This window comes from Rattus norvegicus, chromosome 3 (genome assembly GCF_021556685.1).
Source record: "Rattus norvegicus strain SHRSP/BbbUtx chromosome 3, alternate assembly SHRSP_T2T, whole genome shotgun sequence".
Taxonomy (NCBI): Eukaryota; Metazoa; Chordata; class Mammalia; order Rodentia; family Muridae; genus Rattus; species Rattus norvegicus.
In genome coordinates, this window is record NC_141536.1 from 53,060,879 (window position 1) to 53,075,855 (window position 14,977).

At 40.5% G+C, this 14,977-nt stretch overlaps 1 protein-coding gene across 3 annotated transcripts in view; it reads left to right on the forward strand.

The window, feature by feature from the left end:
• Nucleotides 1-14,977, forward strand: part of Cers6 (ceramide synthase 6) — a 248,819-nt gene that overhangs the window by 202,871 nt on the left and 30,971 nt on the right. Inside the window, exon 9 of one of the 3 annotated variants that reach the window (XM_087653543.1) lies at nucleotides 2,437-2,761. Coding sequence (XP_087509669.1) covers nucleotides 2,437-2,467 — 31 coding nt within the window. The 3' untranslated portion in view covers nucleotides 2,468-2,761. 3 annotated transcript variants of the gene reach the window in all.

Consider the following 14,977-nt stretch of genomic DNA (forward strand, 5'->3'; position numbering starts at 1 on the left):
ATGACCAACCACTGAGTCTATGTGACTTTTCAACTCACTATGAAGACTTCTGAGAACCATTATCTCAGCCTCTCCCTTCCTCATAGTTTTCTACTGTATACAAAAGACTGTATCCAAAGTCTTCTCTAAATCAGGGTAACTCTATTGTCGTAGGCACCTCTTATACAGATAGAAGCAAGACTACAGAGGACAGGAAGGCAGGGATGATGATGTACTTCTGTAATCCCAATCAGCTGAGAGACAGACAGGAGGACCCAAATTCAGAGCCAACCTGCTTGGTTCAGAGCAACCAAGAGTTGGTCTCAGAAGAAAAAAGGACTGAGCTGGAGACGTCTCGTAGTGGTAGAGTGCTTGCAGAGCACACGTGAGGCCCCAAGTTCAATCCCACTACTTACAAGAAAGGAAGACAAAGAGAGGATAGGAGAAAACACTAAAGCTAGATTTTAGGAGACCATACCAATCGCAGATGTCTGCTGTTGTCTTTTTTTTTTTTTAATAGAAGTATAAACTTTTAACTCAAAAGTCCTGCCATGTTTATTTATATATTTATATTTGGTGAGGATTTACTAGGCAACAGGGATGATCTACATACTAACCTTGGATTAGATATGGGCTTTTCCTCAGGGACCTGCAGTTTCAGTTCCAACAGGTCCTGTCAGTATTCTGTTTGATGGTTTGAAAGAGGAAGCTACAGGTTATGAGTTACTTTTCTAAGCATTTGGGGAATGTCGGTAATATAAACATTTCATGCTTAAATCATCTTGCTGCGTATACTGAAAGGCTCTGTTGGCTAAATAATATATCAGACAGTGTATATATGAAAAAAAAGTAGCTATCTCGGTTTTTCTAAAGAGAATAAGAGACAATTTATTCTGAAGCCAAATGTGAGTTACCATGGCCCAGGACCAGACTCCATTTCTCCCCAAACTATGTTCTAGCATGGTAACCATTTCAGGAAGTTTTTACCCTAGCAGAACAAAGAAAACAACAGATTGAGACTCTTGGGAATACAGTCGTGGAACTGTGTGTGTGTGTCTGTTACGGGCATCAGGTGGCTGGCTGTTAACGTCCGCAGCTTTTAGATCACCACATAATATTTAAAGAGCTGCATACGCTGAAGGAGTCTGTTAGCTAAGTAAGATGGTATGCTAGGGTATGCCACACTGTTAGAATCCCTCTGCTCTTCACTCATCCATCCTGCTTCTCTCCGGAGCACCATGATATGGTCTTCACAGGGATTTTATAATTTCCAGTTACCACATTTAAATATGAAATCCATGAAAAAGGCTAATTTGCTTAACTCAGCATATTCAAAATAATACCATTTCATACATCAATATGTTAAATTAGTCAACCTTAGAAATAATTGAGGTATTTGCATTCCTTTATACTACATGTTTGAAAGCTAACACTTCAGGTTGCCATTGATTTGAGTCTAGCTGCCTACAGAGTGCTCACCCCCGGCCATGCAGCTAGCATGGTGGATAGTGCAGTTCTTTTTTTTTTTTTTTTTTCTTTTTTTTTTTTTTAATTTAGAGAATACTTTATTAGTTTTTGTAATCAAACCCACGTATATAAGACCTTACATATTTAATACAGTGTGTTACCCCTATACAAATGGAAAAAACTTAAGTTCAACATTTCTAGACCAATATGGCTGTTAATTTCTGTACAGTGCCAACTCAACACAGTAAACGGGGATACTTTTTTCGAAAGTTGACAGCACAGGTAAAGTTTCAAAAAATTCAGATTATATATCTGTATATATATATATTTATATTTATATAAAAAGACCAATAATAGCAGTGTGTTATGCATCAACAGCAGCAACAGCTTTTCCAGGTTCTGCAGTCATCTGAACAAAACTGTAGAGACATCCAGCACACTCCATTAAAAAAAAAAAAGTAAAAAAACAAAACCTGAGAAAACAGCACAGTTCTGTTACTCTTGTGGTACCTGGCACCATTTTTTTTTTAAATTAGCTTCTCAATCATCATCTGGAAAGAAAACATTCTGAGCAACATCATTAAAAACAGCTCTGATAAAGCACGGTCACTACTACGTATCATAAAGCAGGTACAAGCTATTTTACATCCACAGAGGTATGATACAGTACTGTCCTACCTCTATAATACTAGAGGATACAATTTAAAAGGCATTATTTGAGACTTGATTCTACTTTTCCAGCAGAGGGCCCAAAGGATGGTGTGACACAGCTTTGTAAAGAAACATACTCTAGACAGGATTTCCTTTCACTAGTGGCACAGTTCTAAGGATTCATTCTCTCCATGAATGTCAGCTAAAATCGTTATTAAAAAAATGAAATATCCCTAGAACAAAACAGTATAACCACCGGATTCACATGAAGATGACCTAGTGGAGACAAGCTGGACCTCACCTTACCAACAAGCTATCAAATCTGTTATGTTAAAACAGTGAGACCTCCAAGGAAGGAGATGCCAAGTAGTGCTTCAAAGCTTCGGACCACAATCAAACACAGCATCCTTTTCAACAGAAGCAGAAGCTCATCTGAATATGCTCATGGATGCTGACATCAACATTTAATCATCTCCTCACTCATCCAGGAAGAGGGGGAGATCAGTTACTACTGTACTTTATTGTGTTCAACCAAATCACCATGTTACAAAAATAGCAAGCTGCCATAATAAAAAATAAGGCTCCTCTATCCAGCACCAGATAGCATCATTTTACTTTCAAGCCTAGAAATGGCACACTTGTATATAAACCAATCGAAGATGAGGATTGAGAGTTCATCTTGGTGGATTTTTCCTTTGATGAATATGAAGTGTCCTTCCTTATCTTTTTTGATGACTTTTAATTGAAAATTGATTTTATTTGATATTAGAATGGCTACTCCAGCTTGCTTCTTCTGACCATTTGCTTGGAAAGTTGTTTTCCAGCCTTTCACTCTGAGGTAGTGTCTGTCTTTGTCTCTGAGGTGTGTTTCCTGTAGGCAGCAGAATGCAGGGTCTTCATTGCGTATCCAGTTTGTTAATCTATGTCTTTTTATTGGGGAGTTGAGGCCATTGATGTTGAGAGATATTAAGGAATAGTGATTATTGCTTCCTGTTATATTCATATTTGGATGTGAGGTTATGTTTGTGTGCTTTCATTCTCTTTGTTTTGTTGCCAAGACGATTAGTTTCTTGCTTCTTCTAGGGTATAGCTTGCCTCCTTATGTTGGGCTTTACCCTTTATTATCCTTTGTAGTGCTGGATTTGTAGAAAGATATTGTGTAAATTTGGTTTTGTCATGGAATATCTTGGTTTCTCCATCTATGTTAATTGAGAGTTTTGCAGGATACAGTAACCTGGGCTGGCATTTGTGTTCTCTTAGGGTCTGTATGACATCTGTCCAGGATCTTCTGGCCTTCATAGTTTCTGGCGAAAAGTCTGGTGTGACTCTGATAGGTCTGCCTTTATATGTTACTTGACCTTTTTCCCTTACTGCTTTTAATATTCTTTCTTTATTTTGTGCGTTTGGTGTTTTGACAAGTATGTGACGGGAGGTGTTTCTTTTCTGGTCCAATCTATTTGGAGTTCTGTAGGCTTCTTGTATGCCTATGGGTATCTCTTTTTTTAGGTTAGGGAAGTTTTCTTCTATGATTTTGTTGAAGATATTTACTGGTCCTTTGAGCTGGGAGTCTTCACTCTCTTCTATACCTATTATCCTTAGGTTTGATCTTCTCATTGAGTCCTGGATTTCCTGTATGTTTTGGACCAGTAGCTTTTTCCGCTTTACATTATCTTTGACAGTTGAGGCAATGATTTCTATGGAATCTTCTGCTCCCGAGATTCTCTCTTCCATCTCTTGTATTCTGTTGGTGAAGCTTGTATCTACAGCTCCTTGTCTTTTCTTTTGATTTTCTATGTCCAGGGTTGTTTCCATGTGTTCTTTCTTGATTGCTTCTATTTCCATTTTTAATTCCTTCAACTGTTTGATTGTGTTTTCTTGGAATTCTTTCAGGGATTTTTGCGATTCCTCTCTGTAGACTTCTACTTGTTCTCTAAGGGAGTTCTTTATGTCTTTCTTGAAGTCCTCCAGCATCATGATCAAATATGATTTTGAAACTAGATCTTGCTTTTCTGGTGTGTTTGGATATTCCGTGTTTGCTTTGGTGGGAGAATTGGGCTCCGATGATGCCATGTAGTCTTGGTTTCTGTTGCTTGGGTTCCTGCGCTTGCCTCTCGCCATCAGATTATCTCTAGTGTTACTTTGTTCTGCTATTTCTGACCGTGGCTAGACTGTCCTATAAGCCTGTGTGTCAGGAGTGCTGTAGACCTGTTTTCCTGTTTTCTTTCAGCCAGTTATGGGGACAGAGTGTTCTGCTTTCGGGCGTGTAGTTTTTCCTCTCTACAGGTCTTCAGCTGTTCCTGTGGGCCTGTGTCTTCAGTTCACCAGGCAGGTTTCTTGCAGGGGAAAAGTTGGTCCTACCTGCGTTTCCAAGGCTCAAGTTTGCTCGTGGGGTACTGCCTAAGTCCTCTCCGCTGTGGCAGCAACCGGGAAGATCTGCGCTGCTCTTTCCGGGAGCCTCCGTGCACCAGGGTTCCAGATGGCGTTTGGTGTTTTCCTCTGGCGTCTGGATGTGCACAGAGTGCAGTCTCTTCTGGTTTCCCAGGCGTGTCCGCCTCTCTGAAGGTTTAGCTCTCCCTCCCACGGGATTTGGGTGCAGAGAACTGTTTATCCGGTCTGTTTCCTTCAGGTTCCGGCAGTGTCTCAGGCGCAGGGGTCCTGCCGCTCCCGGGCCCTCCCCTACGGGAACCCAGAGGCCTTATACAGTTGCCTCTTGGGCCAGGGATGTGGGTAGGGGTGGGCAGTGTTGGTGGTCTCCTCCGCTCTGCAGCCTCAGGAGTGCCCACCTGATCAGGCGGTGAGGTCTCTCTCCCACGGGGTTTGGGAGCAGAGAGCTGCTGCGGGCCAGGATCCGCGGGTGTGGGACTTCCGGATAGTGCAGTTCTTGAAAAGGCTTCTTACACAGCCTTTGGTGGTGACTGCATTCTACATGTTTCCTGATGTCTGGCATCTTGGTTGATGGCAAGTCTACTGGTTGTAACTAATCACATGAGCCACATAATACGGTAGTTGATAAGGATATTTATAATAAGGGTATGAGTCCCAGTCCTTCCCCCATGGCTGAATTTCCTTCATTGCGTTGAGCATTCACATCTTAAACAGGATGAATGAAGATCCCAGTCTCGTCATGTGGCAGCACTGAATGGGTTAATTCGTCTAGTGCTCTTTCTGCTGCTTTATTGCAGTCACTTAGGGCTGTACAGTCCCCTCTTAGTATGGCTTTCTTCTTAGTATGTGTCTCAGAGGCTTCATTCTGACATGTTCACATTTTACATTTTGTTCCAGGAGTATGGTTGATTTCTTCTTTGACCCATTCCTCATTCAGTAATGAGCTGTTTAGTCTCCATGAGTTTATACTCTTTGTAGAGATTTGTTTGCTGTCAACTTTAAATTTTATGTATAATCATTGGTGCTTGGATAGAGCATTCTGAGAAAGCTGTTAGATCCATTTGATATACAATGTCATTAATTCTCAGGTTTCTCTGCTTATTTTTTGTATAGATGGCCTATTTATTGAAGAAAGTGGGGTGCTGAAATTAGCTTCTATTAGTTGGTTTGTGGTGGCCTCTGTCTTAATTCCATTCATATGCAATTTATGAAATTGTATGCAGCACAATATGGTGCATGTGTTTCATACAATTTTTTAGATTGATCAATTTTATTTATTTATTTATTTATTTATTTATTTATTTATTTATTTATTTATTGTAGGTGAGTACACAGTTTCTGTTGTGTTCTGTTCTGTTCAGACATAACAGAAGATGGTATCAGATCCCATTACAGATGGTTGTGAGCCACCATGTGGTTGCTGGGAATTGAACTCAGCACCTCTGGAAGAGCAGTCAGTGCTCTTAACTGCTGAGCCATCTCTCCAGCCCCTCATACAATTTATTTTGATCATATTCTTTTTCCCTCCCCAGATCCTCCCTTCCTCCCCTCTCCACCATCTTAATGTTTTCTCTCTCTCTCTCTCTCTCTCTCTCTCTCTCTCTCTCTCTCTCTCTCGCTCTCTCTCTCTGTATATCTGAAAAACACAAAAAAAGTAAGACAAAATGCCAAAAGAAAACAATACTAAATGTGTACAGAAATATCCATTGAGTTCTTTTTATGCTAGTCTGCCCTGCTGTGTGGTAGGGATAGGACTTTATGCCCATCTCCCTTTCTCAGCACTGGCATGTTGTCAGATTTGAACATGTGTAGGTTCTATGTATGCTGTCACAGTCTTTGTGAGGTCATATGTGTATCAATCCTGGTGGGATCTGAAGGATGCTGTTTCCTTGGAGTTATCCACCACCTTTGGGCTCTTCAAACATGTCCCTCCTCTTGCACATAGATCACTAATCCTTAAAGTGGGGGGGGGGGGTTGATAAAGACATCTCATTTAGGGTGAATGCTTCAAACTCCCAAGATCATAAATATTGTCCACTTGTAGTTCTCTGTTGTAAGAAGAAGCTTCACTGATGAGGGTTGAGCAATGCAGTGACCTTTGGGTATTGTATTGCTATGTTTCTTTAACAGAATTACAGTAGTAGGTTTTCCCTGGGGCACATAACTTACCTAGTCCCAGGTTCTTGACTACTTTAGCAATGTCTGTCATCTATGGGCTCCATCTCATGGAGTGTGGGCCTTAAATGCAGTTTTTAAACTGTAATTGGTTACAGTCATAACATCTGTGCCACTATTATACCAGTATAAGCTGACCTTCTTGTAGACCCCAGATAAGATTTGTTGCTATAAAATTATAAAAAAAAAAAGCTTTCTTTTATCCTGCACTAGATCCAGCACCATAGTGCCCCAAGATAATCTGGTATCTTTTCATCTCAGTCAGCAAAGCATCTCACCCACTCTGCTCCATCCCATATCACATTGCTAATGGCTTCTCTCTGAGCCTGGCAACAATCTCTCTACCCACTTCCCAAGACAGGTTACCACCATGCCAGAAATATGCATCCCAGTTCCGTGGCAGCCTAGTGTCTCCAGCTGCCACATATCTCTTAAATCACCATATGAAAGAATACACGACACAATAACCTCTGATCAGTTGATAAGATATAATTGCCCACCTAGACATACAAAGCCCAGTACACATCCATCCCTTAAAAATATCCATAACGACCTGTAAATATGCAGAGAGGAATCTTGACATCAACTTCCATGTTCTCTCCACTTGCTTCTTCTGCCTCCTCCAGTCTCCTCCTCTCTCTAAAACTTTTCTCCCGCCCATCCTTCCTTCTCGTCCAATGACAGGCCTCATTCTGTCTTGTACCTGGCTTCACCTGTGTGACATCCTACATTTCACCCTTTTTGTCTAATTTAAAAAAAAACTTTTCTCTCAAATATAAGCTGAGCACAACTATTATCATTTTGTAATTAAAAGTATAAAATATAACTAATACCCAGTCTAATACTTTATAACTAATACTTTATCAGTTAAACAGAACATTTATCCATTCCAGCCTAAGAAAGGCTTAAAATCTATGTTATATCTTGGGCTAGCTTGTATACTATCTGATAACTATCTAACAAAATATGTATTTTCAGAGTTAAAACAGCCTGATAGGCTGAGACTATAATCAGTCTTCAACCCCGTCAGAAATCTGAGAATGACCAATTATCTATAAACATAGGAAGCCTAAAATGGCTTCCAGAACTGAAAGGTTGTAGAGACAAATCTCCACTAGCACAGTCCATTGTTAGCAACATGTGAGTGCAAGTCTTCAGCCTTTTGGCCCAAAATCAACTGACAGACTCTTGAAATGCAGAAACCGCGAAGGGCTGATAATTCTGGCTTGGTAGAGATTATCAGTCAACAACTATTCTGTATAAAGTGTCCCTTTTTGGACAGTATTAGTCTGTAGGTGAAATGAGCAGTTTCTGTCCACTGGCTGCCTAGCCACAAAGTATTACCTCACCCAGAGGTAAAGATGCTCAATTTCTTTGTTAAATCCACCAAATGGGAACTATTAGGAGCAAGTATGTCTCAACCAAAGATAAATAACTTTACATCTCCTATTTTGTGGATTTCTGGTATTTTTGAAAACCATCCATCTATATAAGGTAATCTGGACTGTTGTCCGTTAACTATCTTATTATCTTGAAAGTATTCTAACAAACTTAGAGCCATGAATTTGCTATTTGGGCCTTAACTCACAGGTGTAATCAACTCAGAAATCTGTAATGACATCAATAGAAGGACTGGCTCTAAACCTTGTACTTTTAAACTTTTTTAACAAATAAATTCTATACCAGAGCAAAGATATGATTTTAACTTAGTTACCAAATGAGATTATGGCTATACAACTCAATCTAGCTAATTCCTCCCTGTTAAGTTACAACCATTTCTAAATTCCTCATAAAAACAACCTTAGGATAACCACTTTCAGCCCCCCGCCAAATGTCCAGGGTACTGGGGCAACAACTCTAATATAACTTCTTCAAGCTGTACATGGGCATTGAGATATTCTTGGGGGGTAGGGGGTGGGGAAAATGGAGTAGCCTGATGTGCCTGTCTTGAGTGGACCCAGCTGAAAGTCCTTGAGATCAGGAATCCAAGTAGGTACATTCTGCAAAATATAATTCTCAAGACAAAAGTTTAGAATAGAGATATCTTTTTGTTTGATTCTCTCGAATCTAGTTTTTCAGGCAGTCTCCCTCTCTCAAATCTGATCACTATGACTCTGTGGGGTTTCCAGATCCTAATTACTGTTTTTAAAAACAAAAAGACACAACCTTTCTCCCAAAATACTGTGTTTCTTAGTCTGTAACCAGAAAAGCTTATATCTTGCACTCTCTCCCAGAGTAATAATATAACCATAAAACTCAAAGTCATGCCCATTATGAAGATTAAACAATTTTAAAGAAGGAAGTAATCTAAACAACAGTGTATGAGCCTGTCAGACTTTTTAAATCTGTCATATCAGGAAATTAGCCCAAAATTCCCGTGGAGCCCACGTTAAGAGAATCTGAGCTTCCTGTTGTGGAAAATAACAAAAATAACCACAAACCCTCACTAGCCGGCATCAAGGAGCCATATGCCCCTTAACAGGGTAATTCATAAAACAAATTAGATACCTTCTATCAATTATAATACCAATAAGTAACTTATCAAACCAGGACTTTAGCCCAAAACATATCAATCTGTCAAGCTCTCTACCCGGAGCCTCAGATTTTTATTTAACCTTAATAACATGAAAATCTCCATGTGACTTGGGTAATCTCTGTACTCTCTTCTTCTTAAAAACAAACTTAATCATCTTTTAATAATACCTGTCCTTAAGAAGTAGCTTGTCTAACTAGGATTTTAACCCAGAATTTCTGTGGAGTCCAACTTAGAAGGAATATGAATATCCTGAAAGATTTTCTAAAAAACTTTCTTTAAAAAAAAAAAAACAGCTTTTAATCTCTAACTCTCTGAGCTATCACTGCTTATAACACAGCAGGGGACCAAGAGCCTGCCAGCCTAGGCAGCTTCTCTTTGTTTAAGGTCCTATCCCCACACCTCCGCACTTGAGACATCACATGACTCAACATGGCACTGGTCCCCTCATAGAAAATAAAACTTTCTCTCAACCCTTAGGATTACTAGTGGACTCTTCCCCACCACATTGGTTCACCAGCTGTTGCTGTACTGCCTTCACCTGTATGACATCCTACAAAGATTTTCTTTATCTGTTAGAGAGTTGAGGCCATTTATATTTAGAATTAGTATTGAAAGAAATGTATAGACTGCAGTCCTTTTGATATTTTAACTGGTTTTCTTAATTATGGTTTGTTTTTCATTAAACTATAGCTTCGTTTGATTCTTTCTAGATTCTCTTGACCAGGTTTTTTATACTCTTTAGTTCTGCTTCCAGTGTCTTATACATGATTTCTTATTGGCTGTGCAGCACCATGCTGCGTTTCGTTCCAGCAGTACATGAAGGTCCCACCTTCTCTACAACCTTTACCAAGATTCGTTGTCTACCGTTTTTATTACAGCTGTTCTGAGGGAATGAAGTACCATCCTAGCTTTGACTTCCTTCCAAATTTTTTTATTCACTTTTAATTGGATTGTCTCTCTATCATTGTGGGAGTTGGCTATGTTACACCAGCCACACCATTCCTTAACGGGCTGTTGCCTCTACTATGCTGTCATTGTCATGTCAGCGGAACAAAATATTCCCTGACCTATACTTAACTGACTTCATTTCATTTCTGCCTCTTGGAGTCTTTATTCTATTTTATCCAAACTGACTCATCTGTCCTATCAGAGGTCTGTGTAACCTAATGAGCCAGATGCATTAATATGCCCTATCCTCCTCTCTCAAAGCTGAGACACTGTCCAAGGAACTGATGATGATTTCTATTCAGGGGATATCTGGGCCACATTCCAGCCCCAACCCACCCAGGTCAGGAGAAGAGTTCTTTCCACGTGGTGCCTTCCTGATGACATCATTGTCTGGTGTTTCATTGTAGACAGCCCCTTGTCTTGCTGTTCCCAGAACAAGATGCACTCCCCAAAGTGAAACTTTTATATCCACTGCGTACAGCCTTTGGCCCTTCCCACCCACCAGTCTGCTTTGGAAGGGGGAAATTAAAGTGACACTGTTCCTCTTTACTGTCTCCACAGAACACACAATCCCACTCTAGCAGCCCACGGAGGGACTTTTATTTTTTTCAATCTACAGGATGGAGAGATGAGAAAAATCTAATTTAACAAGTGACTATAACTGTCAGATAATTTAGCCACTGCACAGATAATTAATAGGGAGAGCTTTTACAGCAGTGCCTTTCATGCCTACCCTGCAGTGTTTACACCCTGGCTGTCTGTGCTCCTCACCCTGACTCTTATTCTACACCACAGACCAATGACTAACTCACAACAACCAACAACAGGTAAAAACCCTGCAGCCCTCCTTCCTAGAGTCTTCAAGATGAATATTGCAAATTCTTTCAGTCCCTTCTTCCGTAGTTTTCAAGATTGTCTTCTCTGATTATGAATCACATTGTGTTAACTCTATGGAAGCTATGTCAGCTTTTCAGAAATAAGTTCCTGTCGTATTTAAATTAGCAGTGCATCATTATTTCAAAGTAATAGTCTTGGAAGGATAGCATAGGATGACACTGAAATAATCTTGCTCACAGCTCTTGGATTCTGCTAATATACCGTCTTGCAATTTTGTGAACGTAAAACCCTGGAGTTGTAAGATCATAATATGAGCATCCAGGAGGCCAGAATAATTGGTCTTCACTTTCCTTTCTCAGTAATGATTTGGCTCTGCAATGCTTTCGTGGTTGTGACTAAGCATAAGGGTAGGAGAGCTACACAGGTTCTTTATATTTCACTGAGTTTATCAAACCATTTACAGAATGGTTCGGGACTTATGTAGGTTCTACTTTCTAATACATTCATGAATAGTTTGATTCCTCCTTTTTTTTATTAAATGTCATCTACAATTTAGGAACCTCCAAGATTATTACTGTGAGACTAACATATTTTTACCTCTTCCAAATACATGCTTATGACTTTGTATATGATCAGGACCAAATTTAAACAAGGTCCAATAATTATATGCTTTGAAATATTTCACATCGCAGCAAGTATTCCAACACTCCAAAAATACGTACCGAATACTTGCTACACTACTACCATCAAACTGATAATGACCAGTAGCCCAGACAACAACTGTCCGTTATGGTAGGGTCATCATTCAAAAACAGCTGTTAGTTTAATATCACCTCCTTCATAAGTTCAGTAAATTATGTCTCCTTGTGTTCCCTTGTCTCAAAAATATGTGTAGTCTAGCCTTGTGGTTGGACACCTCACTGATTTGATTCTTTTTAGACTAAACCCACCCATCATTCAAAGCAGTAACCCTTTCCTTTGATCCCCCTTTTTCTATCTTTGTGTAACCCACCAACTTCCCATGTTTTATGAAGCTATAATCTCACTTTGTCATGGAGAAGGCTGTGCTCAGTTTCATGACAGCACCTGTTGCAGTGCCTTGCTCAGAATGACACTTTAATTCTAAATGGTTTCACAACCCTTTGCTTAGCTGATCTCCCTGATCCTTGTAGCATTCGTGCATAGAGAGAAACTTGAATTATTTCGCCGGTGATTCACCTAAGCTCCCTGACTCTGATCTCCTAATATCAGTTCAGCCAACCATACTATTTTCCTTTTTTTTTTTTTTCCTTTCTGCAGTAGACTACTGTCTTCCTTAAGGCCACTGAGAAGGATGTGCCTTTTGATTATTTGTCAAATAAAATGCCATTTAAAAGTAGTTTCCTGTCATTCTGCCTCCGCCATCAAGTCACTGAAAACGCTGTCTAATGATGGGAAGGGAGTCCCAGAAGGACTCTGAAGGGAAAGTGACGTGGTGCTGCTAAGGGGGACTCTCTGCCTTGAGTTGCTTTCCTCCCGCTGAGCGCTGAGCATCAGAAGACCAGGCATATGGATTCTGTGTGTCTGTCACTTCAGCAGTTAAGTGCCTGTCGCATCAGAAAAGCTAAAGATTGAGTGGGATGTTGTTTCTGGTGGTGCTTTATAAAGATACCACCTAAATAAGAAGCATTTTCAATGTCGTTACTGTTAAGATAGAGAGTCCCTTTATTGTCAAGCAGTAGGCCAACTAGGTATGTCTTTAATAGCACTTGGCTTTCTTTATAGCTAATGAACCATATGTGCCTTTGAATGTCTGAAACCCTTTCTCAAGTCCTGATACCCATACTGTCTTGTTTCAGTCACATCTCTGAGAACTCAGTGAGTGCAGAGTACCGAACAGGGTTGCATTTTTCTCCCAGTTCCCAAGGGACCTCTCACTCGAGACACCAGAAATTGCTGTCCACAGACGCTTACAGAGTCGGCAGGCATGTGCTAGGCAACTGCTTTCCTCGTTAGTCTCAGATTCGAGTTCATTATCTAGCTAAGGATGGGCCTGCGCCTGGCCTGGATGAGGTATGCATCGCTATGTACATCCCAGATAGCAAACCCTGACAGTGCGCATCTTTGTGTACCCTCCTCGTCTGCGCAGCAGAAACATTTGCCTTCAAACGCTGCTGCTGCTTTCTGTTGGTGTCTCACCGTTTTCTTTCATGAGATTTGAAACTCATCCAGATGCACAGTGGCATGGCAGCCCTTCCTTTGATTCATTTCTGAAACCGTGTCTTTCAGAGGAGCATGACTTACATGCTTTTCTGAATAGCTGATGAGCGGCAGATTAGTCTCAGTTCACAAATTCGGAAAAGCTTACCTCCCTCCGCTGCAAACCCTTGATAACTGCACTCTCAAATTTGTATTGGTGGTGTTCTGGGTTCAGTGGATCAGAAAGATAAGGAGGAAGCCTAGAAATACTTTGGTAGATAGGTAACTTGGCATGCTTTCTAATAACATTCATGTCTGATAGCACCTTCTCAAGAGGAGTCGGTTGGATGCACATGCTGTGTGCGAGACTCTGTCCCGTTGCGATTTTAATTTACCTAAAACCCTGCATGTTAAACCAGGAATCCACAGCCTCAGCTTGTAGGACAAATCAGCAGGCAGCCCATTTTTATAAATAAAGTTTCATTGCTGCTGTGGCTGCTTTCTGCTGCCTTGTCACCGAAAGGCAGTTAGGGAGTGATCACCAGCACAGCCCGATACCACCTGGTCCTTTGAGGAAGACTCTTGCTGGCTCTTTGACTTGGCCATTAAGATTTTGACTTGGAATCAGAGTAGGAGTTCAGAATAAGATAAGACAGTTGGGGGAGTGATGCACTAAATGCATTTAGCCTCCAGAAGTTCTCCATGGAGTTTTACCTTCAACAGAAACAGATGTGGATGTATTATTCTTAATACTGTGGCAGCACAGAGGGAAGGTATACTCACCAGTCCCTTGATGACTTTTGTCAACAAAGTGATGTATTTTACAACACCCCCAGCACAGAATTGATGACTAAGTGTCCCCTTCCTCCATCCTTCCCAGGCACTTAGTTTAGTGGCAGGCGCCCAACCTAAAATCTGCTACCCCTCCCAGGTCTTCCCACACACCTTCCGTCAGCCCAGCTCACCTGTCTTAATCCTTCCGTTGAATGAACAGGCCATACACCCACCCAGATTCTCACACACTCCTGTGTCTTCCATGCCTTTGGGTCCTCTGTAGTCCTGGCTGATACCTCAACATAAATTTGCCATGAAGTAAATATTTAAGGGAATTTGTTGGTGGGCAACACATTGTGTTGTGATATCTGAGTTATGTATTTGATAATTAGAAGGAAATGTTTTGGGTAGGACTCACTGAAATACCTATTAAAACTTGTACAAAAGGACTGAGAAACAAGTCCAGAGAAATGGTATTGACCATGTTCCATTTGTTACATGTTACATGTAACATGTTGTTACATGTTCCATGTAATAGTCTTATGAGACAGTCCCAAATGTTTTAAGATTCTAAGCAGTTAAGAGGTACTATCTTAATTAAGAGTTTTAGATTATCCTTTTAATTGAAGTATAAATTCAGTGAAAGATAGCTAATGAAATGGAATTTCTACTAATAAATGTAATTTTACTGCCCGGTGGTGGAAATTCATCAAATCGTGTAATCTGTGGGAGTGTTTATCACTATAATATGTAGGAACTGCTGGGTCACTCCTATTTCATTGCAGTCTCCTACCTACCACACCTGTAGAAGCTGCAGTCATGACTGGTGTTGAAGGGATTGGCAAGGTGGCTTAGCAGGTAAAGGTTCAGATTACGCAAGCCTAGTGACCTGAGTTTGATCTCTAGAACCCCCATAAATGTTTAAAGCAGTAGTTCTCACCATGGGAGCTGTGATTCCTTTGGGAAACAAATGAATCCTTTCACAGGGGTTGCCTAAGATTGTCAGGAAACACAGATATTTGCATTAAGTTTCATAAACTAGCAAAA